Source organism: Trachypithecus francoisi, unplaced genomic scaffold, assembly GCF_009764315.1.
Source record: "Trachypithecus francoisi isolate TF-2019V2 unplaced genomic scaffold, Tfra_2.0 Lachesis_group14, whole genome shotgun sequence".
In the NCBI taxonomy this organism is placed as follows: Eukaryota; Metazoa; Chordata; class Mammalia; order Primates; family Cercopithecidae; genus Trachypithecus; species Trachypithecus francoisi.
The window spans coordinates 41,221,583-41,249,113 of NW_022681459.1; the positions used below are offsets into that span (position 1 = coordinate 41,221,583).

The window sequence follows — 27,531 nt, forward strand, 5'->3', positions numbered from 1 at the left end:
CCCAGGGAAGGCCAGGCAGAGGTCAGAGAGGGAGGGTGCTCCCTGGGCCCACAGGCCTGTCCCAGGCACTGTGAGATCAGGGGCCTGAGGAGATAGGACCAGAGTAGGGATGGGCACCATACCCTCCAAGGCCCTTCGAGGACCAGCAAGTCAGGATCAGTCCTGGAGCTGACCCTTGGGGTCAGCTCACACCACCCAGGGCAGATGCTTCTGTCCATATCTCCATCCATGTAGCCTGTGGAGTTGGCCGCCCTGCCTTGAGGTTGTATGTGATCCTGTGCAGCGTCCACCATCCCCTCTCCCTCTGCAGGGCCCAGGCCCAGCCTCTTGTTCTTAGGGCTTGGATCGTGGAAGAAGGGCCACCCTGAGCAGATCCTGCCGTGGAGCTTGGAGCCCCCTGGCGGCAGGGGTTGGCAGCGCCTCGCCCCAGCCAAGCCTGACTTTGGGGACACCTTCCTGCCCCCCACCCTACCTAACTCCCTAGGCCTGAGTTAGCTGTTTACTGACATGGTGCTGTGTGTGAGCGAGTGACAGAAGGCCCGAGGAGGCCAACTGGGCTGCTAGGGCAGGGCCCAGGGAGGTGGCAGGGAAGAGTGCCTGGCTGGGCTTTGGGGCCGGTGGGATAGGAAGGTGCCCCTGGGAACAGTGCCCCAGAGGTGCGGGAAGGCTTGGTGCCAGGGGCAGGTGGCTAGGCAGGGAGGGGGTTGGGAAAGAACTTGGACTCCTAAAGGTGGAGGGGCTCCCTGGGCACCCTGCAGGCAGGCAGACCACAGTGTCAGGGGTGCCCCACAAGGCCCAGCCCTGGGCAAGGAAGCTTTGGAAGCAGCAAGATGGGGGTCAGGCTACAGGTGCCCCACCTCCCCAGAGCCCTGCAGTCCTATGAGGCCCCTGTGCAGTAGAGAGCCCTTGTCTAGCTGATGCTGGCCGGGGCCGGGGCCGCCGCATCTGCCTGGAGCCTGGGCAGCACCTCCAAGACTGACCTTCGGCAGTGGCTTGGGGACTGCTTTCAGTGCCTGCTGTTTGTGACTCAGAAGAAAAACACTGAGAAAAAGCATTAAAAATAAGCCAAAATAAGACTGTTGTATTGGTAAACATCTAAATTTTTGTAAGAAAATTTAAAAATTAAAGCAACAAAGGAACTTTTTGCTTTCTGCTACTCAGGTCTGGCACAAGTGGCTGGCTCCTCCCTTGTGTCAGGGCCTCCGCGCGTCTGGGGCAGGGCCCTGGGTGGAGGTGGTCCCAGGTGTCCATCTCCGGTGTCCTGCAGAGGCTGTTTCTGGCCCTTGGGTGGCCCCAGGCTTGTCCATTTGGGCTCACTGGTCTATCCATAGGAGTGGGCTGGCTGGGGGCTAGCCAGGCCTTGAGCCCAGGAGTGGAGTCTTGGCTAGGGGCTGGTCTGGGTGCAGGTGGACTCAGCTAGCACAGGGTTGAGCTCTGTCCTGGGCCTGGGAACTGGGCCCTTGGAGCCTCTGAGGTGGCCAGCAGTCTGACCCCTTGGAGGAGCTGAGGGCAGCTCTGGGTGTAGGTGGACACAAACCAGCACTGCATCCTCATTCACGGGCCGGGGGGGGGCAACTGCAGGGATGTGGGGGCTGATCTCAGCCATTGCCTCTTCTGTAGGCAAGGCCCAGTGGGAGTGGGGAAGGAGACGCTTCCACTCCATGCCACATGGGGCCCAGAGGAGCTGGTGCTGCTGCAGGGTCCACCTCTCCCCAGCGCCTGCTTGGTCAGATGGGTGTGAATGCTGGCTGACTCCTCTGTTCGCTTCCCAGGCCGGGGCTAACAGGTGCCCCTGGCCTAGCTGCAGGAGGGCTGACCTCTGCACCACTGTGGCTGGGAGGCCCGTGGGCCAGGCATGCCACCCAGAACCCAGCCAGCCAGGGGCCCCGCCCTTAGCGTTAGCATCCATCAGGGGGAGCTTTGAATGTCTGGTGCCCAAGTCAAGGGCAGCAGGAGAATGGCAGTCAAGAAGGATGTAGTAAGTTGATTTATATCTAGATATTTACAGTCTTAATTTCTATTTTATATTTTAAAAACATGATATTAGTATGTAAGATAATATAGCTAGCAGGTGTTAGTAAAGAGGTCACGACTGAGTCTTAGAAAAGGAGAGCAATCCAGTGCTGCAGTTCAGAGAGGTGAGCATGGCAGGGCGCAGGCCTTGGCCGAGGTGTGCTTTGCATTTAGGATACAACCCAGAGCCGCAGAAGGTCAGCTGGAGCACGTCTGTGGCACCCTCAGAACCAGGCTGGGTGAGGGAGCCTGAGTGGGGGGCCGGGGGGCGGGGGGCAGTCAGGGCCGTGCTTCACTGCCTGGGCCCTTATAGATGGCCTTCTCCAGGCCGTCCACCACCTTCCTGTATTCCAGGAATGACTGGTAGTGTGTGCACTCAAAGTGGCTGCTCCTGCGCACGTGTGCCAGGAAGTCTGGTGCACCTGGGCAGATCACATTGTCAGCCAGTAGCACTGTCCCTTTCCGCAGCAGGCCACATTCCTGCAAACAGACCAGGGGGTGGGGGAGGTGAGGGTCATAGGTGCTCAGAAAACCTGGCCCAAACCAGGACGGGTGCTCCTCACCAGGCCACTGCACCATGCCTGTGCCTAGCCCCTGGGGCCAGGTTTCCACTTTCTGCCCAGCATGACTCCTGCAGGAAAGGACTGTACAAGACTTGGGTGCCACCTCTAGAACACGGGCCCCGTGAAGACCTCATCAACTCCTGTATCCATCTCAGGAGTATCCTGAGAATGTGGATAGCATGTGGTACACAGTAGGTTCTCAATAAATGCTAGCTGGATGAGTGGAAACAGTGGGGCCCTCAACACCTAATGCCAGGAACTCAGGCCTATGAGGGAGAGGCACGCAGGGAGAGGGGTTGCTGGTATGGTCCCTGGAGACAATATTGGCCTGATCAGGGTGACCCTGCAGGGCTGGGGTAAGTCTGCCCCTTGGAGTCAGTTCTGAACATCCCCAAGCTCCTGCATTTGTAGACCCCCCCACCTCCACCGGTGCCTGGGCCCTGGGAGGACACAGAGTTCATCTGCCTGGGTTCTGTGCAGAAGGAAGGAGTTGTTGACACGCAGCCACAGGTCATGGCCCGTGGGGTCCACTATCAGGAGAAACTTCATAGAATGCTTGCCTATCAAAGCTGCAAGGAGGGTTTGCTTATGTCACATAAACAATAAAGAAACCTTGAGAGGAAGTGTTTTTCTATGGGGAAGAAGGACCCACCAGGGCAAGGGACACCCCAGTCACCTTGTCGTGGAGATTTGACTTAGTCACCAAACAAAAGTTAACAAGCAGTCTCAAACATCTAACGTACAGTAAAATCAATTCGCAGGCAGGTGCCTTGAAACACTGGCATCCGACCCCACATCCCTCAGGGATGCGCCCAGAGAGTCCCACAGGGCTTGCAGCTGTCCCGGTGGTGGGTGGCGGTCGTTTCCAGCCCGTGTGCTGCAGAGAAAGCAGAGGGGCTTTCACGTGACAGTATGGACACCACACGGCTGCAAGATCAGTGAGGTCAGGGGACAGCCCCAAGGTCCGGACTTGAACAGGAAGTACCACCATGAATCATGATGTGTTTTCATTTAGAAAAAAAAAGAATGTCCTAGCAACGTCTGCTGAAAAGACCTAGAACAAAGCGCCACCCAGGAGGAGGACAATGGCCTAGGCCCTGAGCAGGGCGGCTGCCTTCTGGCCCGGACCAGGGAATACCCAAGATGAGTGAGGGGCCTGGGTTCCTGGACTTCTTGGGTTGTGCCAGGGGACTCAGGAGCCCAATCTGGTCATCAGGGATACAGATGACGTCAGCAGACTGAAAGACACCAGACCACTGCAACTGCACGAGTTAAACAGGAATGAAGGAGGGAAGGGCAGAAAGGAGCATGGGTCACCTTTGGAGGCTGCCAGGGGCCCACTCCTTTACAAAACTGGTCAAGAGGGGAAGAAAGCAGCACCTGTCCTGCCTGTCCCCCGACACTGTAAGCCTCCTACCAGCTACTCAGACCACCTGGAGAGCTGGCTAAACATGCAGCAGCATCTGAGCAGCACTGAAAATCTAATGCCATGGAGAAGTGACAGTGTCAGAGGAGCAGGTGACACTATGCTGAGGTGGTTTTCAACTGTGCCTACCCTCCTTAGACTCTCCTCCCTTCAAGAGTTGGAGCCTCACAGAGGTTGCAGGGAGCCAAGATCGTGCCACTGCACTCCAGCCTGGGCGACAGAACGAAACTCTGTCTTGGAAAACGACGACGACGACGACAAAGTTGGAGCTACACCTGTACTCCTAGCACTTTGGGAGGCTGAGGCAAGAAGATCCCTTGAGGCCAGAAGTTTGAGACCAGTCTGGGCAACATAGGGAGACCCTATTTCTACAAAAAAAATTTTAAATTAGCCAGTGTAGTGGTGCAGGCCTATAGTCCCAGCTACTCAGGAGGCTGAGGTGGGAGGATCACTTGAGCTCAGGAGTTCGAGGCTACAGTGAGCTATGATGGCATCACTGCACTCCAGCCTGGGCACAGAGCAAGGCCCTGCCTTTTTCTTTTTTTTTTTTTTTGAGACAGAGTCTCGCTCTGTCGCCCAGGCTGGAGTGCACCGGCCGGATCTCAGCTCACTGCAAGCTCCACCTCCCGGGTTTACGCCATTTTCCTGCCTCAGCCTCCCGAGTAGCTGGGACTACAGGCGCCCGCCACCTCTCCCGGCCAGGTTTTTGTACTTTTTAGTAGAGACAGGGTTTCACTGGGTTAGCCAGGATGGTCTCGATCTCCTGACCTTATGATCTGCCCGTCTCGGCCTCCCAAAGTGCTGGGATTACAGGCTTGAGCCACGGCGCCCGGCCTTTCTTTCTTTTTTTTTTTTTAAGGGGGAACTCATTTTTGTTCCTTTGGGTGTGGGCTGGACTTGGTGACTATGGCAGCCCAGTGGAGAGGCCTCCTCAAAGCAGCCCTTGATTTTGAATTGCAACCTGCTCCTGAGCCCCTCACCCCCTCACCCCCTATGCCTCCAATGCTCACAAAACCCACTGAGGGGATGGCTAGGTCCTCACAAGAGCCAGGCTGTCCTCCAACCCTCTACAAGGGGGCACAGGGCCCCAGCAATGAGTGTGCAGATATGCATTTAACAAGGACACCCATTCCCAATTCATGACTTCCCACTTCATAAACTTTGCTTCTTTTGAGATAATTACCAGCTTTGCACAAGCAGCACTGAGAAAACTATTAGTTTCCTAGTTACTAAACTGCAATATTTGCTACTTTTCTGTGAAGGCAGGCCCCTGTAATTATCACACACACCACAGCTGCTAAAACTCAGCCCCGGTAACGCAGGCCCAGCTGTGGGTGTCTTTCCTGCCCAAGTGAAGCCCGTCTGGCTGAGCGTCTGCTCTCTCCCATCAATACCGAATTGCCAGCATCATGCTCCTTTGTCAGGGGTGAGCCCCGCCAGCTACACTGTCCTGGCCTGCAGGTCTCCCTCCCACCCTCCCACTGCCCGCCCCCTTGGTCAATACAGGTCCTCCCTCCCCACGGCCAGGGTTCAGTGCCTCCTCGTGAGTTCAGGGCACTTGAAATGCCCTCCCCACAGCCCTCTCTTTCCACGTTCCACAAGGCTGACAGGGATCTTTCCAGACAATTTTTTTTGTTTTTTTTTTTTGTTGTTTTTGCTGTTTTAAGAGCTGGAATAAGGCCGGGCACGGTGGCTCACGTCTGTAATCCCAGCACTTTGGGGGGCCAAGGCAGGTGGATCACCTGAAGTTGGGAGTTCGAGACGAGCCTGACCAACGTGCAGAAACCCTGTCTCTACTAAAAATACAAAAAAATTAGCCGGGCGTAGCTACTCGGGAGGCTGAGGCAGGAGAATCACTTGAACGCAGGAGGGTTAGGTTGCGGTGAGGTGAGATTGTGCCATTGCACTCCAGCCTGGGCAAGAGCGAAACTCTGTCTCAAAAAAAAAAAAAAAAAAGTGGACCCAGTTACCGTCCCCATAACCTGTGGCAGTCACTGTAACCTCCAACTCCTTGGCTCAAGCAATCTTTCATCCTCAGCCTTCTGAGTAGCTCAAGACTACAGGGGCACACCACCACCACACCCAGCTAATTTTTAAAAGTATGTTTTGTAGCCAGGTGCGGTGGCTCATGCCTGTAATCCCCGCACTTTGGGAGGCTGAGGCGGGCAGATCACGAAGTCAGGATATTGAGACCATCCTGGCCAACATAGTGAAACCCCGTCTCTACTAAAATACAAAAAATTAGCCGGGTGTGCAGCGCGTGCCTATAGTCCCAGCTACTCAGGATGCTGAGGCAGGGTAATCGCTTGAATCCAAGAGGCAGAGGTTGCAGTAAGCGGAGATTGTGCCACTGCATTCCAGCCTGGTGACAGAGCAATACTTCATCTCTCATATATATATATACATAAACATATATTTTTCTTTTTTGCCATGTTGCCCAGGCTGGTCTCGAACTCCTGGCCTCAAGCGCTCCTTCTGCCATAGCCTCCCAAAGTGCAGGGATTACCGGCATGAGCCCCTGAGCCCAGCTCCAGAAGACAGGTCTAACCCTCACCTACCCAAAGTCCTGTGTGCCCTGACTCCCATTGTTTTGGAACATTCTCTGCCCTTTCACACCTCAGGCTTCTGCTAGTGCTGGTTCCTTCCAATCCAGCGGCCCAGCGGCCCTACCTAGCCAGGCATGGGGGCTGTGCCCCTCATGCTCCTAGTCCTGCTGCTAACAGCAGTGTCCGGTTTCTGGGAGACCTGCAGGTGAGCAGGTGGGGAGGCCGTGAGGGTGGGCGTCCCAAGCCCAGTGGAGGATCACAGAGCCACTCAGTGTCACTGACCACCAGAGAGGGATGGGGCAGTGTGTCATTGATGTGAGGCTCCTTAAGGATCAGTCTGTGAAGGGCCACGAGTGCCCCATGTCCCCCAGGGAAGCGAGGACAGCCCCACCTGCTACCAGGCCTCACTAAGGAAACTCAGGGTCCTCGTCAGTGGGGCTGGGTTGGGGGAATGTACAAGATGGGGCCTCGGGAGGAAGCTCTGCAGGAGACACGTGCTTTCTTTGCACCAGCACCGGCTGGCTTTGGGGAGAGCAGGCCAGCCCGGAGCGGCCCTTCCCCACCCCATCTCCTTGGTCCTGTGCCCTTTATGCCCTGGTATCTGGTCTGGGGTGTGCACCCCACTTCTGCCACCCATTTTGTACCTGCACGGGAGACTGGCTCCCCAGTTTCCAACAGGCCAAGCAGCCAGGCCCCTGGCCCAGTTCCCCACCCATCTCCACCCACCTCAGGGCCTCCTGAGTCCCCCACACTCCTGGACCTCAGGTGGTGCCTCCAGAGCAAGCTCTGTCTGCACAGGGCTCTGCTGGGGTGCCTGGCTCTTTGGAGAGGCTGAGGCTGACCGAATGGGCCCTGGGCAGCAGCTGGCACAGAGGCCATCCTGGTTGGGACTCACCTCCAGGAGAAGCGTGTCCAGCAGGTACCGGTCCTTCCAGTGGTCGAGGAAGACCATGTCCAGCGTGTCCACATCATACTTCTTCTTCAGCTGGGGGATGACATCCTGGGACGCCCCAACCACAACAGTGACCTGGAACAGTGCCTGTCAGTGCCCATGCCCACACAGACAGGAGGCCGTCCCTACACACCCATACAACAGCGCCTGTCAGTGCCCACGCCCACACAGACAGGAGGCCGCCCCTACACACCCATACAACAGCGCCTGTCAGTGCCCACGCCCACACAGGAGGCCACCCCTACACACCCATACAACAGCGCCTGTCAGTGCCCACGCCCACACAGGAGGCCACCCCTACACACCCATACAACAGCGCCTGTCAGTGCCCACGCCCACACAGACAGGAGGCCGTCCATACACACCCATACGAGCATTCATCAGTTTTCTTTAGGGTTCTGGGGTGACATGGCCCCGCTGTGTCCCTGCCCCTCCTCGTGCCACCTTGGCCATTTCCCCAGAGCTGTGAGACCACCCTCACCGAGCTGCTGGGGGGGTCCTTCCTCAGCCCCAGGGTGGGAGGCACTGAGGGGCCTGGTGATAGTGGGTTTTCAGTGAATGTGGTGTGAACCAGGCCCTCCCCGCCCACAGCCCTGGCCCTTCTTCCGGGTCTGACAGCGGGTGGAGCATGCGCACCTTGTCCTGCACGCCAGCGAAATCCACCATCCGCTGGGTGATGGCGGCGTAGTCGGGGTTGATCTCGATGGTGAGCAGCCTCGCACCCGGTGACAGCAGGCGGGCCATGCGCACAGCTGAGTAGCCACAGTAGGCCCCCAGCTCCAGCAGCATGGAGGGCTGGTGCTCCTGAATCACAGCGTCCACGATCTTGCCTGTGCAAGGTAGGGGACGGGAGAGGTGAGCACAGGCGGAGGGAGGGGAATTTGGATCCCCAGGCACGGCCCCCTACCTCTCCCAAAAAGCAACAGTCTCTCCCAAATGCCTGGCCTCTGGCCCTCCTCTGCCCACCCTCCCTACCTGCTGGAGGGGTCTTTTACCTCCCTGGTGTCCCCAGCCCCATGGACCTGGTCCCCACTGTGAGCACCTTGGAGCTCCCATGGTCCCTTAGCCTCTATGCCCACGCTGGTCCCTATCTGTTCCACTCTTCCTGGCTGGCCCCAGTGTGTCCTAACAGAGCTGCCCTCTCTGAATCCCCGAACTGCCCCCCTTGGGGCCCCGCGGCAGCACTAGTTGCCTGAATAACTCCCTGAGTCCGGCAGCACATCCTGTGCCCCAGGCTGGAGTGCAAGCGGGGGCGGGCCCAGGAGAACCTGTCTGACTGGTCCCCAGGCAGGTCCCATGGTGGCCAGAGCAGAGTTCAAGGGGAACTACACCACCGTCAGACCCTGTGTGGGGGCCTGTTGTCCTGGGGCGCAGGCAGCAGGGCCTGGAGGAATCATCAGGGACCCTGGCACCCTGGGACTCCAGAGGAACCCCCCAGCCCTATCTGGGCATATCCCAGGGTTCCCAGCCCCCTGGAAACGGGGTGATAACAGCTTCTCCGGTAAGGGCTTTGATGCCTGGTCCTGGGTCCCTGTCCCAGAGCTCAGCACCTGCCGGCCGGGACCCCACCTTTCTTGTCACCCACGTTCATGGCCCACTCTTTCTGCTGGCAGTAGGTGTCGATGGCCTCCAGCACGCTCTGTGCGTTCCCAGGCTCCGCATGCTGCAGCACGTGGTGCAGGATGCGCTGCTCCTTGGTGTCACCCATGAGCAGGTTGCGGATGGGCTGCAGGACGAACTCGTTCCAGCAGATAAGGCACAGGCCCCAGCCCCAGCGCCTCAGGAGCAACAGCAGCACCACCAGCACCAGGCCCAGGAACACAGCGGCCAGCAGCAGAGGCGGGGCCTCCAGCATCTGCAGGGCGGGAGGGGAGGGGCGCCAGTGCTCTATGCTCTTCCTGCTGCACCCACATGCCCCTCAGCTTGAAGTGCCACCATCGCCCCCTTGTGTTCACAGAGGGGCAAGGTTCAGAGAAGCCAGCCATGTGCCTCAGTTGCCTGACGTGTCAGCGCCAGGGAGCCAGCCTTCTCGTGCCCTCTGGTGCCCTCAGGTGGACAGAGCAGGTGTGTGCCTCTTGCAGTCCTGTGTGGAGCCTGCAGGGTCACACTCCCTGGCCCTGGGCGCTTCCCCAGGCAGCCCAGGGATCCTCTAAAACCACACAGAATACAGAAGCAGATGTGGACCCAGGCTGCTGTCTCCCAGCTGGCTTAGAGGACACCCAGGGGCAGGGAAGACCCATGGCCTGGAGTCGGGGGTAGTGAGGGGTGGCCTAAAGAGAGGCTGTATGGTGCAGCCCCTCAGCCTCATGTGGTGAACCCATGCTGGTCACCCATGCTCTGGACGCCCCAGGGATTCGTGTGTCCCTTTCATTGAGTGTCCAAGTAAGGACACTGGCAGTCCCCAGGCCAGGAACACCAGGACAGACCCACTCACCACTCCCCTTGGGAACGGCAACATGTGGCATGTCCCAGATGAGAAAGGCCAGCCCTGCTGCCCACCACAGTGTACCTCGTGGGACACAGTGAAATGGCAAGTGACCCCACTTGAAACCTGTTTGAAATCCTCCTGGTGTGACCCTCCAGGTAGGTAGCCTGGGAACCAGACAGACAGAAGCCTGGTGAGGGAACCCAGCAGGCAGAGAGCAGAGCACAGGAGGCCTGAGGCAGAAGCCCAGGAGTTCAGGTCACAGACCCTGAAATGGGAAGGACACAAGGAAACTTCCTCTAGGGCCCCTGTGGTCACTCACAGGTCTTTCTGGGATGGGGCCCTGGACTCCCAGTGGCATAGGAGGTCCCACTCTCCACTGGACACTCCGTTTTAGAAAGGCACACCCAGGCGAGGAGGCAGGCCCAGGGCTGCAGAGGGGACACCCCTGGAGGTCAGCCTCAGGGCACCAGAGGACAGAGCAGAAGAGAACAGGGAAGCAGAGGCTCCGCCCTAGGGGGAGGCCATGTGGACACCAGGCTTCTAGGGGATTTCACAGCACGTGGCCTGTTTACACAGGCAGAGTGGACATGTGCTCAGCAGACCTGTGCAAATGCACCGGGCTGGAATCTGTACCCACCCTGGCACTGCCCCGGCTTCCATTGGCCAACTCACCTTCAAAGCACCTCCGAGCAGTTTCCAGCCCTCTGACTGCGGGAGGGGTCTGCGGTCTCTTTCTCTGAGCTCAGCAGCAAAGCAGATGTTATTTCTATGGAAATCAGTTTTGCCTTTGGATAATCATCAACAGAAACCCTAACCTGGCGATGACCAAAGTCCAGATATCTGAGCCCCTTCTCTGGACAGGCCTAGCCTGGCCTGAGCCTTCCCTAGCAGGGCGAAGGCAGTGCTTTGCCTTTCTGGCCTCAGAAGAGACAGCAGAAGGCCTCAGAGAGGCCAAGCGACATCCCTACTAGTGTCACCCAGCCAGAGACCCCAGGGGCAGTCTCCCGGTCCCTGTCCTCAATGCCCCGTGGGCACCTGCACCTTGTGAACCACAGAAGGAGGGAACCACTTTGCTCAAGTTGTATTTCCCCTGAAGAATCTTTAGTACCTTGGAAATGTTGTGTAAGACCAAGGGCTAGTTTACCAAGAACATACAGAAACCAGTAAGAAAAAGATGATGAAACAGATGGGTCACAGTGGCCAATATGCGGCTCACAGGAAAAGGCCAAAGGCCAGAGCCCCAAGCGGGTGATGGAACCCAGTGCAGGGCTCAGTGCCAGCGGGGGTGCCCTTGTCCACAGCTGCAGGAGTGTGAATCGTGCCGCCTTCTGCTGCTAACCCTGGGGAAGGGTCCCAGGCCTGCAGGGAAACCCATGGCCCACTATGTTTCCCTGCAGGGCAGGATGTGCCCACAGGGCTCGTGGGGAAAAAACAGGAGATGGCGCTTCCCTAAGGACAGTGTCCTTATTCTGGCAGGAAGATGACAAGGAACCACGGTGGAGAGGGACCATGCAGACGTGAAGCTGCCAGAACTTTCCCCCTTGCTCCTTTCTTCACGGTGGGGATTTCCTATGACATATCTTGTTGCTTTGTTTACTACTATTTATCTGCTATGGTTTAGTTATCTATAATGACTACTACTGATATTTGTGTGGTCAGATAATGGGCCATTTTGTTTACTCTCCATATTTAAAAAACAGTGTTAGAAATAAACACCCCAAATTAAAAGGGTTATTCTGCTGAAACAGCAAATTACTCGGTAGACCTTGGAGTCCCAAATTATAAATCCAAATCTGCATAATACTTGAATTGTGTAAGAATTTGGTTTTTGAATCTCTAATCTCTAGGTCCATCTGTTCATAAATTTGCAAGCAGTGTGCCCTAGGGCCGAGTGGGAGGCAGCAGAGGGGAGGAGGCCACAGCAGGGAGGGGCCCTGAAGCCCTCTTCCTTTGCCTGGCAGGAGGGACCCGCCCACTCCACTCTGCAGGATGGGCCCAGCTGGTGCCAGGAGGCACCAAGTGCCCACCTGTCCCACCTGCCAGCGGCTCTGCGGCCAACTTGGCCCCACTGGCCAAGAGCCATGGGGGCTAGGGAAGTGCTCAAGGCCAAAAGCTCTTCGGCCAACTGGGCCCCAATGGCCAAGAGCCATGGGGGCTGGGGAAGCTGAAGACCAAAGGCTCAAAGGCCACTGCCCAGTTTCACAGGACGAAAGAGCAGACAAGTGAGGAAACAGAGGGCGGGTCCTGAAAAGCTGAGAATCAGGCCTCCCTTTAAAGGAGGTCAGGTAGAAACCCACCCACGCCACTCAGAGCTGCTCGGATGTTCCCAGCGCTGGGATTTTGCCCGGTCAGCCCTCCAGGGGGAAAAGGAACAGCTCCTTTAGTTTGGGGTCCCAGGACTCGGGAGTGGGCACGCCAGCTCAGTGTCCGACTTGGGACCCCTGTGATCCTATCACCCTACTTTGGCTGTGTGGTCTGGGGAGCGTCAAGAGTCCCCCTTGCCTTACAGAGAGGCAACAAGAAACAGTTTTGAATGCCCCTGTTGTGGGGCGGGGGTGCAGGCCGGAGGACCGAGGGGAATCCTCTTTACTTTTGTGTAGATTTGAAATGTGCTTTTTTGTGTTTTGTTTTTTTGAGACAGGGTCTCACTCTGTTGCCCAGCCTGGAGTGCAGTGGCGCGATCACAGTTCACTACAGCCTCGACCTCCTGGGCTCAAGGGATCCTCCTGCCTCAGCACCCCCCAAGTAGCTGGGACGACAGATGTGCACCACCCCCTACAACCAGCTTTTTTTTTTTTTTTTGGTAGAGACGGGGTGGAGGGGGTTCTTGATATTTTGCCCAGGCTGGTCTCCTGAGCTCAAGCGCTCCACCCCCTCTGCCTCCCAAACTGCTGGGATTACAGGCATGAGCCACCATGCCCAGCTGGGTTTTTTTTTTTTAGGGAAAATAACAAATGTTAGCAAGGATGTAATGAAATTGGAACCCTCTGGCATTGCTGGTATGACTGCTATGGAAAACAGTTTGGTAGTTCTTCAAAAAGTTAAACATGTGGTCAGACCTGGTGGCTCACGACTGTAATTCCAGCACTTTGGGAGGTTGGGATGGGAGGATTGCTTGAGCCCAGGCGTTCCATACCAGTCTGGGCAACATGGCAAGACCCCATATCTACAGAAAACTTAAAAATTAGCCAGGCATGGTGGTCCACACCTGTAGTCCCAGATACTTGGGAGGCTGAGGCGGGAGGATCACCTGAGCCCAGGAGGTTGAGGCTGCAGTGAGCTGTGATCCTACCACTGCACTCCAGCCTGGGCAACAGAGCAAGACCCCGTCTCAAAAAAAAAAAAAAAATTTAAATATGCTATGTACCCACAAATATTAAAAAATTCTTAAAAACCCACAAAAAATAAAAATAAAAAAAAGTTAAACATAGAACTACCATATGACCCAGCAATACTGGTGTGGTGGCTCACACCTGTAATCCCAGCACTTTAGGAGGCTGAGGCGGGCAGATCACAAGGTCAGGATTTCGAGATCAGCCCGGCCAATACGGTGAAACCCCGTCTCTACTAAAAATACAAAAATTAGCCAGGCGTGGTGGTTAGCGCCTATTAGTCCCAGCTACTCAGGAGGCTGAGGCAGGAGAATAGCTTGAACCCAGGAGGTAGAGGTTGCAGGGAGCCGAGATTGTGCCACTGCACTCCAGCCTGGGTGACAGAGCAAGATCAAAAAAAAAGAGAGAACAAGACCATCCTGGCCAACATGGTGAAACCCTCTCTCTGCTAAAAATACAAAAATCATCTGGGCGTGGTGGCATGTGCCTGTAGTCCCAGTTACTTGGGAGGCTGAGGCAGGAGAATCACTTGAACCCAGGAGGCGGTTGCAGTGAGCTGAGATTGCACCACTGTACTCCAGCCTGGGCGGCTGAGTGAGACTCCATCTCAAAAAAAAAAAAAAGATAGCTAGAAACTGACTTTGCTCCCTTTGCAAAGATCTGGGGTCTGTCAGTTTTGCTCATTCTGCTATCACCTCTGTCTGAAGAGTGACTGACACTTTGGTCTCTGTTCACCCACATCTTCTTGCTCAGGAAGGTGTCTCTCCTCTCCTCCGGGGAGGAGAAAGGCAGCTACCAGGGCCACAGAGAGAACGACTGGGCAGCACAGCAAGCTCAGGAGACCTTGGGTTGTGCCCTGAAATGGCTGTGCATCCTCCGTTCTCCACAGGGGCCAACACGCGGCTGCAGCGATCCCGGGAAAGACCACTGGCCATTTGGGGCACACTGTCCTCGCTATTCCAGAACACAGAACCAATGCTAACAACCCCCTGCACACTGAGAGTCACTGTGGCTTGGACAGGCCTCATTCTGCCCTCACAGGGCTGGTGGCCCAGTTGGGGAGACAAGCATGGAGCCACAGGTGTGATGACCAACAGGACACAGATGGCAGGAAGAAGGCCAGTTCTTAGCATTGACACACAGGGGCAGCCCTGCTCTGCACACAGGTGCCCCATGGAGGCTGCAGAGGGCCCTGCCTGAGACTTGCTCAACAGGGCTGGAAACCTCCCAGCAAAGGCCGGAACTGCTGCAAGCAGCCCTGCCCTTCGGGGCTGATCCGGTGTGATAAAGGGGGACCAGGATTCTGGCAGGGGATTTGACTGCGATCCAGTAATCCAGGGAGAGCCAGTACAGGTGCTTAGAGACAAGCCGGGCAGCACCAAGTAGGCCACACGCTTGGGCAGGGCCTGTGGACAGGCTGAGAGGACACCTCGAGGCCAGCCTGGGAGATCCCACAGGCTGCAGCCTGGCCCCACGCTCATCTGTGGACCCAGGGGCTGGCCACTCATCTCCATCCAGCCTCTGGGAATCTAAAGGAATGACCAGAAGTTTAATGGCCACAAAATACCCATCGAGCCAGGCATGGTGGTGTGCCTGTAGCTGCAGCTACTCAGGAGGCTGAAGTGGGAGGATTGTTTGGACCCAGGAGTTGGAGGCTGCAGTGAGCTGTGATTGCATCACGGCACTCCAGCCTGGGCAACAGAGACACTGTCTCTAAAACAACACTACCACCATCTGCCAACACCACAATACAAATGCCATCAAATCCAGGTGGGGCCTCGCCTCTCTCTGGCAGCACTCTGGGAGTGTCCCCTCCTGCTACTGTCTCATACCCCGCACTACAAGAATCTGTCATTTCTCCAACCTGCAGAGAGGAAGGAGGCAGAGGACTAACCTCTCGCCCCATGACACCTGAGAAGAGGTGAGACAGTGCACCTGCGCTGGGCACCCTGTGAGGGGCCTACCTGCTATTTCTGTAAATGAAGTTTTATCAGAACGCACAATCAACCAGGCGCGGTGGCTCACGTCTGTAATCCCAGCACTTTGGGAGGCTGAGGCGGGTGGATCACCTGAGGTCAGGAGTTCAAGAATAGCCTGACCAACATGGTGAAACCCCAGTCTCTACCAAAACTACCAAATTAGCCGGGCATGGTGGTGCATGCCTGTAATCCCAGCTAGTTGGGAGGCTGAGGCAGGAGAATCGCTTGAACTCGGGAGGTGGAGGTTGCAGTGAGCTGAGATCGTGCCACTACACTCCAGCCTGGGCGATAAGAGTGGGACTGCATCTCAAAACAAAACAAAACAAAAAACGCACAATTGCACACACATTGTCCGTGGCTGCTCTCACCCGACCATAGCAGAGGTGAGCAGTTGCAACAAAGACTGCACCCTACATGGGGAAACGGACTGGTGTGGAAGGGAAGGGGTCAGAATGGAAGGTCAGAGGGCCAGGCAGAGGACAGACTCCCGTAGCCTCCCCTGCCTGCTGGTATCCTCAGTGGGGCCAGGCCCCCAGGCTCAGGGGAAAGCTTTTTTTTTTTTTTTGACTCAATACCTAAGAGCTAAAGGGAAGGCTTTCACACGGGCTGCACACCTGCTTCAAGCCAGGTGCTGCAGGGACCACAGTGACTTTGTCTTTACAGACACACCAAGAGGCAGATGCAAGGGCTGGGCTGAGAGAGGCAAGAGGCTGCACTGCACCTGCAGATCCACAGCCCCAGGGGGCTAGCTTGGCCGTCCCTGCCTGTGGGGCCCCTCTACTCCTTTACTGTGGCCCCACTGGGGCCCCCTCCCCTCCCTTCCACGGGCCAGACCTGCATGGTGGTCGCACATTCACTTTATCCTTCAAGGGCATTCTCCCAGTCACATCGGATTCTGCCTTGGCACCTGCTTGGAGGCCCTCTGCAGGTCAACCTGCTCATGCGGCAGGTGCTCAGCGTCCCGGCTCCCAGCAGAGGGCAGGCCTGGGGCAAGAGTGTAGGCTGGCTTGGCTCAGTGTGGAGGGGACAGAAAGGACAGGGATGCCTTTAGGGAGAGACAGAAAGGACCTGGGCATGCCTAGTGGGGTGACATGCCAGCCTGGCCAACATGGTAAAACCCCGCTTCAACTAAAAATAAAAAAATGAACCAGGCGTGGTGGCAGGCGCCTGTAGTCCCAGCTACTCAGGAGGCTGAGGCAGGAGAATGGTGTGAACCCGGGAGGCGGAGTATGCAGTGAGCCGAGGTCACGCCACTGCACTCCAGCCTGGGCGACAGAGAGAGACACTGTCTCGAAAAAACAGCAACAAAAAAACAAAGCCCAGGCATCAGGACCAGGCTGTAGGCCAGGCCTGCGTCCAGACCGCACTGGATGTGAGTGGAATCTGACCTCCTCATTGCTCTCCTCAAGGCTGGGTGGCAGCCCCACCCCAGGACCTAGGCCATGAGGCCCACCATGGCAGCAGCCTGGACAAAGACTCCTCCATCACACTCCGGCCAGGCTCCTCTGAGCACGTTTCTTAGCTGAGCCTCACCTAGGCCTATCAGTCCTTGAACAAACACTAACAAAGCTGCTGCTGCTTCATTTTTAAATTAATTAATTAATTTATTTATTTGAGATGGACTCTGTCACCCAGACTGGAGTGCAGTGGCGCAATCTCGGCTCACTGCAACCTCTGCCTCCTAGGTTCAAGCGATTCTCCTGCCTCAGCCTCCTGAATAGCTGGGATTACAGGCTTACACCACTATGCCCAGCTAATTTTTGTATTTTTAGTAGAGACAAGGTTTCACCATGTTGGTCAGACTGCTCTTGAACTCCTGACCTTGTGATCCGCCCACCTCGGCCTCCCAAAGTTCTGGGATTACAGGCGTAAGCCACTGCGCCTGGCCTTTTTTTTTGTTTTTGTTTTTTTTGAGACAGAGTCTCGCTCTGTCATCCGGGCTGGAGTGCAGTGGCCGGATCTCAGCTCACTGCAAGCTCTGCCTCCCGGGTTTACGCCATTCTCCTGCCTCAGCCTCCCGAGTAGCTGGGACTACAGGCGTCCGCCACCTCACCCGGCTAGTTTTTTGTATTTTTTAGTAGAGACGGGGTTTCACCGTGTTAGCCAGGATGGTCTCGATCTCATGACTTCGTGATCCGCTCGCCTCGGCCTCCCAAAGTGCTGGGATTACAGGCTTAAGCCACCGCGCCTGGCCTTTTTTTTTTTTTTTTTTTTTTTTTTAAAAAAAAAGACAGAGTCTCGCTCTGTCGTCCAAACTGGAGTGCAGTGGCATGATCACCTCTGCCGCCCAGGCTGGAGTGCAGTGGTGCAGTCAGCTTGCTGCAACCTTGAACTCTTGGGCTCCAGCAGTCCTCCCACTTCAGCCTCCTGAGTAACTGGGACTACACCGGGGCATGCCACAGTGCCTGGCTAATTTAAAAAAATTATTTTTGTAGAGACAGCGTCTTGCTACGTTGCCCAGGCTGGTCTTAAACTCCTGGCCTCAAGTGATTCTCCAGCCTCAGTCTCCCAAAGTGCTGGGATTACAGGTGTGAGCCATACTGCACATGGCTTCTAACAGCTCAAGGCCACATTCCTAAAATGATCCCAGCCCCCTTCAAAGCGCTTGCCTGAGAAACTGACGGCTACCAAGAGAGTTTTCTGTGTGTTCCAGCCAACACCTGAAGATGGGGCCCCTGTCTCCCAGTCTCTGTGGGATTGGGGGCCTGACTTCCGTAAGCCCCCGTGGCAAACCCAGATCGGTTTCCCAAGGCTAACCCTCCCTTCCTGCTTTTGGTCATTTTCCTCTTTCCTCACTCCTGAGTCCCTGCTGTTCTTCCTCCCCACTTCTTTGCACAAATCGGAGGGGAGCTCGGCTCTCTCCCCTCCTGTCACTGGTCACCAAATATTATAATTTCTGTCCTTACCACTTTAATGTCTGGCTGTGTTTCTCTGTGATCAGGGGTCAGGACTTGGACCTGGATGGGAACCACCATCCAGCGGACCCTCGGATGCAACAACCGGAACCCGCATCTATCCGTGTTATCTCCACTCTGCCTGCTCATGCAGGAGTCACATGGATTGACTGGTGACCCAATGCTCCGGAAGAACACTGGATGCAGCAGTGAGGACAGACATTGCTTCTTATGATTCTGAGTAAGGCTCCGAGGTGCCGAGAGTCCCAGGCTTCTTCTGAACGGTACCTACCTCCTGGGCTGGAAGTTCTTCTTCCTGGTGCCTCGTTCCTGGAGGGGAATCACTCCTGACTCCTGGTGGAGCTGTCTTGCCCGCTCTGTTCTGTGTTCCTGCTCCTTCCGTGGGAGCTTCTTACTGGAGCCTTGCTGATCACGCCCTCTGCACTACTTTAATCAGCATATGAAAACAAAACTGCTAAGAACAAGCATGCCTCTGTCTGCTTCCTTCCTTGTTGATGTGACTTTACCAAGGATAATTTGGAAGTCAGTGGCTCCTTTGGGATACCTGAGATCTCCCCAAACTAGCTCCTCTCAGGCCTCTCCCTTCCGATCACCTCCACACCCCCCTACTTTCTCTTGAAGGAGACACCCCCTTCAAGTCTGGCCTCCTCCACCCCTCGGCCCCGCTGCAGGCCTCTCTCTTCCCCTCCCGCCCCTCAACTCCCCACGGTCCCTGGAACTTTAGGCTTCCTGCTCCATCAGGGGCTCGCAGGGCCTCAGGGACCCACAAAAGCAACCAGCTGAGCTCACTGGAAACATGCAGTCAGTCATCCAGCAGGGCAAAACAAGTCGTAAAGGTCATATCCACAAATACAGGTAGAAAGTCTTCCCCTCACACTGAGCAAGTGTCCCTTAATTTGCCCAATTTGCCAGAAACATAGTTTGGATAAACATATAAAACAGGGCTGGGTGGTGGCTCACACCTGTAATCCCAGCACTTTGGGAGGCCAAGGTAGGTAGATCACTTGAGGCTAGGAGTTCAAGACCAGTCTGGGCAGCACAGCAAGACCCTGTCTCTACAAAAAAAAAAAAAAAAGAAAAAAAAAATATATATAATAGAGTAAAAAAAAAGTGAGAACTAGCTCTTATATAAACTAGTGAGTTGTGTTTTGTTAACTGCATTTGATAATATATTGGCCTAAAAAGGCTCCCAAGATCTTTTCAGTAACTTTCAACCTCAGAGTCATACTAAGTGAAGTTAGATAATAGACATTCATTGAATATCTAAATAATACCTGAACAGGAGAAAGTGCTGAAACATTCATTATTAAGCGTAACTTTTTGTACTTTTTGGCTTCTTTATATGGTACAGACTGGCTAAAGGTATTCTGGCCCGTTAACATGTTCTTGGCACTTTTGCACTATAAAAAGGAGATTATAAGACGGTATATTCCATAAAATTTGCTAATAAACTGCTAAATGACAGACAATTTCCAATTGTCTTCTTCCTGCTTTTCTCTGTAAAATATAAGTTATGGCCAGGCGTGGTGACTCATGCCTGTAATCTCAGTGCTTTGGGAGGCTGAGGTCGGAGAATTACTTGAGCCCGGGAGTTCAAGGGTGCAGTGAGTCCTGGGCAACACAGCAAGACTGTCTCCTTAAAAAAAAAAAAAAAAATACCGTTTACTAATGGTTAAAAATTATAATCAATGTATGAAAACAAAACTCCTAGAAACAGTAAGAATGAGGGAAACAATTTTGTATACAAAGTATGGGAGGAAAATAGGATGTGTTTTTATATGAAAAGTATGCAAAGAATGTAGAGTGTTTTTGTTAAAGAAAGCGATGTAATTTTGTCCTGAAGTAAAATTACAAAAAGAGGAAAAATATAGGACAAAGCGTGAATGGCCCAGGAATTCGAGACAAGCCTGGGTAACTGGTAAAACCCTGTTTCTGTTAAAAAAAAAAAAAAAAAAAAAATTATTAGCGTGGTGTGGTGGTACATGCCTATAGTCCCAGCTACTTGGGAGGCTGAGGCAGCAGGATCGCTGGAGCCCAGGAGGTCGAGGCTACAGTGAACTGAGATCTCGCCACTGCACTCCATCCTGGGTGACAGACTGAGATCCTGTCTCAAAACAAAACCAAACGTGAATGGATACAGAAAGTTATCCCTATGTTTCCCAGGCTGGTCTTGAACTCCTGGCCCCAAGAAAGTCTGCAGAAAAGAATTGTTATGTTTATGAGGTCAAAGCTGGCTAGAATTGATCTCATAATCATTGAATGTATTTATGTATAAAGTTTCTTTAAATTTTTTTTTTTTTTTGAGACAGAGTCTTGCTCTGTTACCCAGGCTGGAGTGCAATGGTGTGATCTGGGCTCACTGCAACCTCTGCCTCCCAGGCTTAAGCAATTCTCCTGTCTCAGCCTCCCAAGTAGCTGGGACCACAAGCACACGTTACCACACCCAGCTAATTTTTGTATTTTTAGTAGAGATGGGGTTTTGCCATGTTGGCCAGCCTGGTCTTAAACTCCTGATCTCAGGTGATCTGCCCTCCCAAAATGCTAGGATTACAGGCATGAGCCACTGCACCTGGCCTAAATTTTTTTCAGTGACAGAGTCTCACTCTGTTACCGAGGCTGGAGTGCAGAGGTACAATTACAGCTCACTGCAGCCTTGAACTCCTGGGCTCCAGTGATCCTCCTGCCTCAGTCTTCAGGGTACATGAGACTACAGACATGTACCACCATGCCCAGCTAATTTTTCATTTTTTTTTTTGTAGAGACAGGGCCTCAGCATGTTTCTCGGGCTGGTCTCAAACTCCTGGGCTCAGGCAATCCTCCCTCTTCGGACTCCCAAAGTGTTGGGATTATAGGCGTGAGCTACTGTATGTGGCCTATGACATTGTCTTGATTGCAAACTGACTTGAGATTTCCTGGAGGGCCCCTGAAAGACCTCAGAGGATCTGTCCTGTGACCTTGTAAGAGAGATGTTAAACTAACTAGGTTTACTTCAATGGCAAATTTTGTGGGCAGCAAGCCACCCAGGTGCCGAGGCAAGAGACCAAGGGGACAAGCTCTTCCAGTATAATAAAGAAAATATATCAAATAAGAATAGTTACACTAGATACAGATTATAGATATGATTATATATCAATATCATTAATCATTAGTTTTTAGCAATTACTCTTTATTCCAATATTATAATAATCCTCGCTCTACAATCATAACCTAGGAGAAACCAAGTCATACAGTGATAGGAGCTGAAGGGACACAGTGAGAAGTGACCAAAAGACAAGAGTGTGAGCCTTCTGCTATGCCCGACAGGGCCACTAGAGGGCTCCTTGGTCTAGTAGTAACGTCAGCGCCTGGGAAGACGCTGCGGACCTTGGTCTAGTAAGTAACCAGACCTTGGTCTAGCGGTAGCGTCAGTGCCTAGAAAAAGCACCCCTTACTTAGCAGACCGGGAAAGGGAGTCTCCCTTTCCCCAGGGGAGATAGAGAAGACTCTACTCCACCATCTCTTGTGGAGGGTCTGACATCAGTCAGGCCCGCCCGCAGTTATCCGGAGGCCTAACCGTCTCCCTGTGATGCTGTGCTTCAGTGGTCACGCTCCCGGTCCGCCTTCATTTTCCATCCTTTACACTTGGCTACGCCTTCTAAATAGCAGTAACAAAATTAGTGAAAGTACTAAAAGTCTCTGAAATACAGAAATAATGGCGTAAGCTGTCTCCTCTCTCTGCCTCGGCTGCCAAACAGGGAAAGGCCCCCTGTCCAGTGGACACGTGACCCATGTGACCTTACCTATCATTGCAGATGGCTCACACTCCTTACCCTACCCCCTTGCCTTGTATCCAATAAATAACAGCGCAGCCTGGCATTCGGGGCCACTACTGGTCTCTGCACCTTGGTGTTAGTGGTCCCTGGGCCCAGCTGTCTTTTCTTCTCTGTCTTGTGTCTTTATTTCTACGATCTCTCATCTCTGCATACAGGGAGAAAAACCCACAGACCCTGTAGGGCTGGTGCCTACATAATTTCATGCAACGTGCTGTCAAATAAAAAATGCTATTTAGGGCCAGGCGCGGTGGCTCACGCCTGTAATCTCAACACTTTGGGAGGCAGAGGTGGGTAGATCATCTGAGGTGAGGAGTTCAAAACCAGCCTGCCCAACATGGTGAAACCCTGTCTCTACTAAAAATACAAAAATTAGCCTGGTGTGGTGGTGGGCACCTGTAGTCCCAGTTACTCGGGAGGCTGAGGCAGGATAATTGCTTGAACCAGGGAGGCAGAGGTTGCAGTGAGCTGAGATCGTGTACTCCAGTCTGGGTGACAAGAGCAAAACTCTATCAAAAAAAAAAAAATAATAAAAATGCTATTTAGGCCTTGTTAGAAGTTAACACAGCAGGCCGGTATGGTGGCTCATGCATGTAATCCCAGCACTTTGGGAGGCCGAGGCAGGTGGATCACGAGGTCAGGAGATCGAGACCATCCTGGCTAACACAGTGAAACCCCGTCTCTACTAAAAATACAAAAAATTAGCCAGGCGTGGTGGTGGGCGCCTGTAGTCCCAGCTACTCGGGAGGCTGAGGCAGGAGAATGGTGTGAACCCGGGAGGCAGAGCTTGCAGTGAGCCGAGATCCGGCCACTGCACTCCAGCCTGGGCGACAGAGCGAGACTCTGCCTCAAAAAAAAAAGAAACCTTTCCTTTTTCTCTTAACCTATAATATTATAGTAAATGATACTTCTCTAAACAAAATTGAAGCAATTATCTTTGTCTTCCGGCCTGATCCCTCCAAAAATCAGAAACTATTATTGAGTATTCCTATTTTCATGGCAATATAGTTATCGCATAACTTCAATAAGAATCTATTCTCCTTGTAACAGGACACAATTGGAAACATCGGCTATATTACCAAGGCTTGGACTGGAATGTCCTGTTTGAGAATAATGTACATAGAATCAAGTATGACCAGATGGCTTTCAGATTGACTTTGTGGAGCCATTGCTTGCAAAAAGCTCTTGAAAAATCTAGCCTGGTATCTGGCTTAAGGGGTTCTTGGTCTTACATGTGAGTAAGGAAAGTCTCTTCCAAATATCCCAAGGTTCTGAGGCCCAGGAACCTTGGGATATTTCAGGGACCTCGAGAAGAGAGGAATTCACCCAAATCTATAGGCACTGCAGGTGAAGTCTGGTTGGAAGTTCTTGGCTTGGCTTCCTAACCTCAAAAGGCTTTTAAAAGCTCAATCTAAGATTCCCTATTAAAAGTTTCAGCAAACTTAAAAAGGCCTGTGTGGCCAATTACCATTCGTGCTGCATTTATGTAAATAATCAGGCCAAATTTAATGAGACCAGAATTACTTGGTAAATAACAGTAATCTTACTTTGATTATCTTCAATCAAAAAGGGAAGTAAAGAGAAATGCTATGCTTCAGTGGAGAAATATAACACCCTCTTGGGAGTTATCAGATCCTAGTCTAGTTCACTCTTTGAGGTGTTTTTTTTTTTTTTTTTTTTTTTGAGACGGTGTCTCACTCTGTTGCCCAGGCTGGAGTGCAGTGGTGTGATCTCGGCTCCTTGCAAGCTCTGCCTCCTGGGTTCACACCATTCTACTGCCTCAGCCTCCCGAGTAGCTGGGACTACAGGTGCCTGCCACCACACCCAGCTAATTTTTTGTATTTTTAGTAGAGACGGGGTTTCACTGTGTTAGGCAGGATGGTCTCGATCTCCTGACCTTGTGATGCACCCGCCTTGGCCTCCCAAGTGCTGGGATTACAGGTGTGAGCCACCACACTCAGCCTAATTTTTTTTGAGATGGACTTTCACTTTTGTTGCCCAGGCTAGAGTGCAGTGGTGCGATCTTGGCTTACTGCAGCCCCCCCACCTCCCAGGTTCAAGCAATTCTCCTGCTTCAGCCTCCTGAGTAGCTGGGATTACAGGTATGCACCACCATGCCCGGCTAATGTTTTGTAATTTTAGTAGAGACAGGGTTTTGCCATGTTGGCCAGGCTGGTCTTGAACTCCTGGACTCAGCTGATTTGCCCACCTCGGCCTCCCAAAGTGCTTGGGATTACAGGCATGAGCCACAGAGCCTATCCTTGAGGTTTTATGATCTGCCTGTCTCTTGGACTGTCACTGCCTTCCTACACGCCAGCCCTTACCAAATCCTCCCATCTACTTCCCTTCAGTATCTGGCTACCTACCACTCTCTCCAGACTGACATTTCCAATTTGTCTCCTCGCTGACTTGGTGTCACCAAGAACTCAAATCCCCACTGGGACTCAGGTGGTCTTGCAGCTGCCCTTTGCCCCCAGGATCTGAAAAAAAAGCCCTGCAGATTGAAGCCAGAATACTTGATATAAACTTGAAAGAACTCAGCACCACAACAGATTATCCACAGGCAGCTTTTGGTCTGGAGCCGCTGCCACACAGACCGCCCAGGAAGACCCCCCTCCAGCTCCTGCATGCCCCATGTTCTCTCCAGAAAGTACCACAACTGGGATACCGATGCCTATGCCATCATCACAAACTTCACACCACACCCCAGGAAATCCCTGAGTGCCCCTGCTGGCCTTGTTAGGGCCCAAGGGCCGGAAACCTCAACTGCTGCCCTGCAGGCTCAAAAACTGGGTTTATCGACAGCTTCAACCATTCATCTTTGTTTTTCTTTCTTTTTTTTTTTTTTCTTAAGATAGGGCCTCTCTCTGTTGCTCAGGCTGGAGTATACAGGCAAGTTCACGCTTCACGGCAGCCTCCACCTCCCAGACTCAAACGATCTTCTCACCTCAGCCTCCCAAGTAGCTGGAACTAAAGGCCCATTCCACCACATTGGGCTAATTTTTTGATTTTTTATAGAGATAGGGTCTTTATGTTGCCCAGGCTGGTTTCAAACTCCTGGCCTCAAATGATCCTCCTTGGCCTCCAAAAGTGCTGGGATTACAGACATGAGCCACCGTGCCCAGCCTGCTACTATTTTTGTTTCCTCATTAAATGCCTGACTGCTTGCATCATCCAGCAAAAATTCTTTGCTACCAAGTCTCAATAGATGGTCCCGCTGGTACTTTATGAACACAACACAGAACAGAAAATGGAGGGTGTCAGGCTTCTGAGCCCAAGCTAAGCCATCATATCCCCAGTGACTTGCACATGTACATCCAGGTGGCCTGAAGCAACTGAAGATCCGCAAAAGAAGTGAAAATAGCTTAACTGACGACATTCCACCATTGTGATTTGTTTCTGCCACACCCTAACAGATCGATGTAGTTTGTAATCTCCTCCATCCTAAAAAAGGTTCTTTATAATCTCCTCCACCCTTAAGAAGTTTCTTTATAATTCTCCCCACCCTTGAGAATGTACTTTGTGAGATCTACCCCTGCCCCCGAAGCACTGCTCTTAACTTCACTGCCTATCCCAAAACCTACAAGAACCAATGATAATCCCACCACCCTTTGCTGACTCCTTTTTCGGACTCAGCCCGCCTGCACCCAGGTGAAATAAACAGCCATGTTGCTCACACAAAGCCTGTTTGGTGATCTCTTCACACGGACATGTGAAACAGAGGGGTACTGTTGAGAGGAAAGAAGTACGTCTCTGCTCTTCTTGCACAGGAGGGGTACTGACAAGACCCTCCCTCCCCACACTCCAGCCAGGCTCTTTGGGGTCTCCTTCTCCACTGGGCCTCGCCCTGGCCTATCTAGACTGGAATGAACACTAACAGCTCCTAACAGCTCAAGGCCACATTCCCAGAACGATCCTAGCCCCCTTTAAAAGTGCCTGCCTGAGAAGCTCAAGGCTGCCACAAGAATTTCCTGTGTGTTCCAGCCAACACCTGAGGATGGGGCCCCTGTCTCCCAGTCTCTGTGGGAGGTTGGGGGCCTGACTTCGGTAAGCCCCAGTGGCAAACCCAGATCAGTTGGTTCCACAGGGGCTAACCCTCCCTTCCCAGTTTTGGTGATTTTCTGTTCCCCTAACTCTACTGAGTCCCCACCCCTTCCCACTCCCTCACTCTCCCTTTAAACTCCAGGCACCTCTAGTCAAATCAGCATGGAGCCAGCTTTTTCTCATGTTGTCAGTAGTTACCAAGTAAAAGCTGTTTTTTCTCCATTAACTAGTGTCTCACTGGGCTCTGCAGGGCAGCTCCTATGGTCCCTCAGGCTTGGGGGGTCACTTTAAACAATAAACAGCAACAGGACACAAAAAATCCCCGGGTGGAAAAATCCAAAAAGCAGGTCTGTTAGCAAGGTAGGCCCAGAGTGACTTCCCCTTTCTCTACCATTCCCACGTGGTCCTGCGCACCACACAGCCCCCTACCCTGGGGAGTCCTGGGCCCCTTCCTGGTGGGGCAGCCATTCTCTTGCAGGGAAAAGCCCTGGGGTACCCCAAGGCCTCCAACAGGTTAGGCCCTCTGAGTCTGGGGCTCCTCAGACCCTCCCCCAGGCCCCCTGCAACTCTCCAGCTCTGAGAGTCTGATCCCAGCCCAAGGACCAAGTGGGACCCTCCCCTGTGACTCTGCCACACCCTCACCAGGTCAAGCCCTACTCCAGGGATAGGCTTATCCTCCTGGTCTGGACCCCCAACCCAGTCTTGAAGCAGGATCTCCCAGGGCTATCTGGAGCCCCTCATCCCAGCACAGATCTTCAACCTCAGCCTTCCACAAGGAGTCTGGGGATCCCACCCCGGTCCAAAGATCCCCACCCAAGGTCCGAATTCCCCACCCCCATCCGGAGCTCAACACAGATTCGGAGACCCCCCACCATAGGTCGGATCCCTTCACCGAGGTCCGAATTCTTCACTCCCCATCCAGGGCTCCCCATCCCAAGTCAGATCCCTCACCCCAGGTCCGGAGACCCTCACCGAAAGTCAGATCCCTTTACAGCGCTTCGAATGCCCCAGTCCCCATCCACATCCCCCACCCCAAGTCCGGAGACCCCCACCCAAAGTCAGATCCCTTCACAGCGGTCCGAATTCCCCACACCCTATCCCAATGTTCCACCCTAGGTCTGAAGGGCCCCGCCCCGAATCCTGCCCCGTTCGGCCGGGTTCTGGCCGGCGCTCTCACCTCTATCGCTGCGGCGCGCCCGGGACTTGACCCGCTCCGGTCCGGCGCAGGCAGCGCGGCGGGCAGCCCCAGCCGCCCGAGAGGCCCCGCGAGGATGGCGGCGATGGCGGTGGCGCTGCGGGGATTAGGAGGGCGCTTCCGGTGGCGGACGCAGGCCGTGGCGGGCGGGGTGCGGGTCGCGGCACGGGGCGCGGCAGGTAGGATGGGGTCGGGGCGTCCCCGTGGTAGGTGTCCGCGCGGCCGGAGTGTCCTCGTGAGGGTGTCCGCGCGGCGGTGGCCCCGTGGGGGTACCCACACGAGGGTGTCCATACATCGGCCTCTTGGTCTAGTCTTGCTCAGGAGTTCGG

At 53.8% G+C, this 27,531-nt stretch overlaps 3 protein-coding genes across 26 annotated transcripts in view; 2 read left to right on the forward strand and 1 right to left on the reverse strand.

Moving 5' to 3' along the window:
• ARVCF (ARVCF delta catenin family member) overlaps positions 1-1,139 on the forward strand; it is a 56,141-nt gene extending 55,002 nt beyond the window's left edge. For all 12 annotated transcript variants that reach the window (XM_033232916.1, XM_033232917.1, XM_033232918.1 and 9 more), the window contains one exon: positions 311-1,139. Coding sequence is in view for 2 of the 12 variants with exons in the window: in XM_033232914.1 (XP_033088805.1) it covers positions 311-337 (27 nt within the window). In the remaining 10 variants the exon portion in view is untranslated. The remainder of the gene's footprint in view (positions 1-310) is intronic.
• COMT (catechol-O-methyltransferase) lies at positions 1,058-27,318 on the reverse strand. Of its 6 annotated transcripts, XM_033232936.1 has the most exons (8): positions 27,185-27,298; positions 24,330-24,443; positions 19,117-19,209; positions 18,426-18,580; positions 9,070-9,355; positions 8,137-8,330; positions 7,444-7,575; positions 1,058-2,493 (listed from the first exon to the last, which is right to left on the reverse strand). In XM_033232936.1, exons 5-8 carry the CDS (start codon positions 9,353-9,355, stop codon positions 2,293-2,295), a joined length of 813 nt encoding a protein of 270 aa, XP_033088827.1. In that variant the 5' UTR covers positions 18,426-18,580; positions 19,117-19,209; positions 24,330-24,443; positions 27,185-27,298; the 3' UTR covers positions 1,058-2,292. The 6 variants fall into 6 exon arrangements, with proteins under 6 accessions (XP_033088827.1, XP_033088822.1, XP_033088826.1 ...); XM_033232931.1 differs by lacking the exons at positions 19,117-19,209; positions 24,330-24,443; positions 27,185-27,298 and adding an exon at positions 10,601-10,694 and having other exon boundaries at positions 18,426-18,577; XM_033232935.1 differs by lacking the exons at positions 18,426-18,580; positions 19,117-19,209; positions 24,330-24,443; positions 27,185-27,298 and adding exons at positions 10,601-10,694; positions 18,146-18,399.
• The window catches only part of TXNRD2 (thioredoxin reductase 2), a 67,826-nt gene continuing 67,537 nt past the window's right edge, over positions 27,243-27,531 (forward strand). For 5 of the 8 annotated variants that reach the window (XM_033232924.1, XM_033232923.1, XM_033232926.1 and 2 more), the window contains exon 1: positions 27,243-27,381. In XM_033232924.1, the coding sequence (XP_033088815.1) occupies positions 27,279-27,381 (103 nt within the window). In that variant the 5' untranslated portion in view covers positions 27,243-27,278. The remainder of the gene's footprint in view (positions 27,382-27,531) is intronic. The other 3 variants (XM_033232928.1, XM_033232929.1, XM_033232930.1) reach the window with 2 other exon arrangements.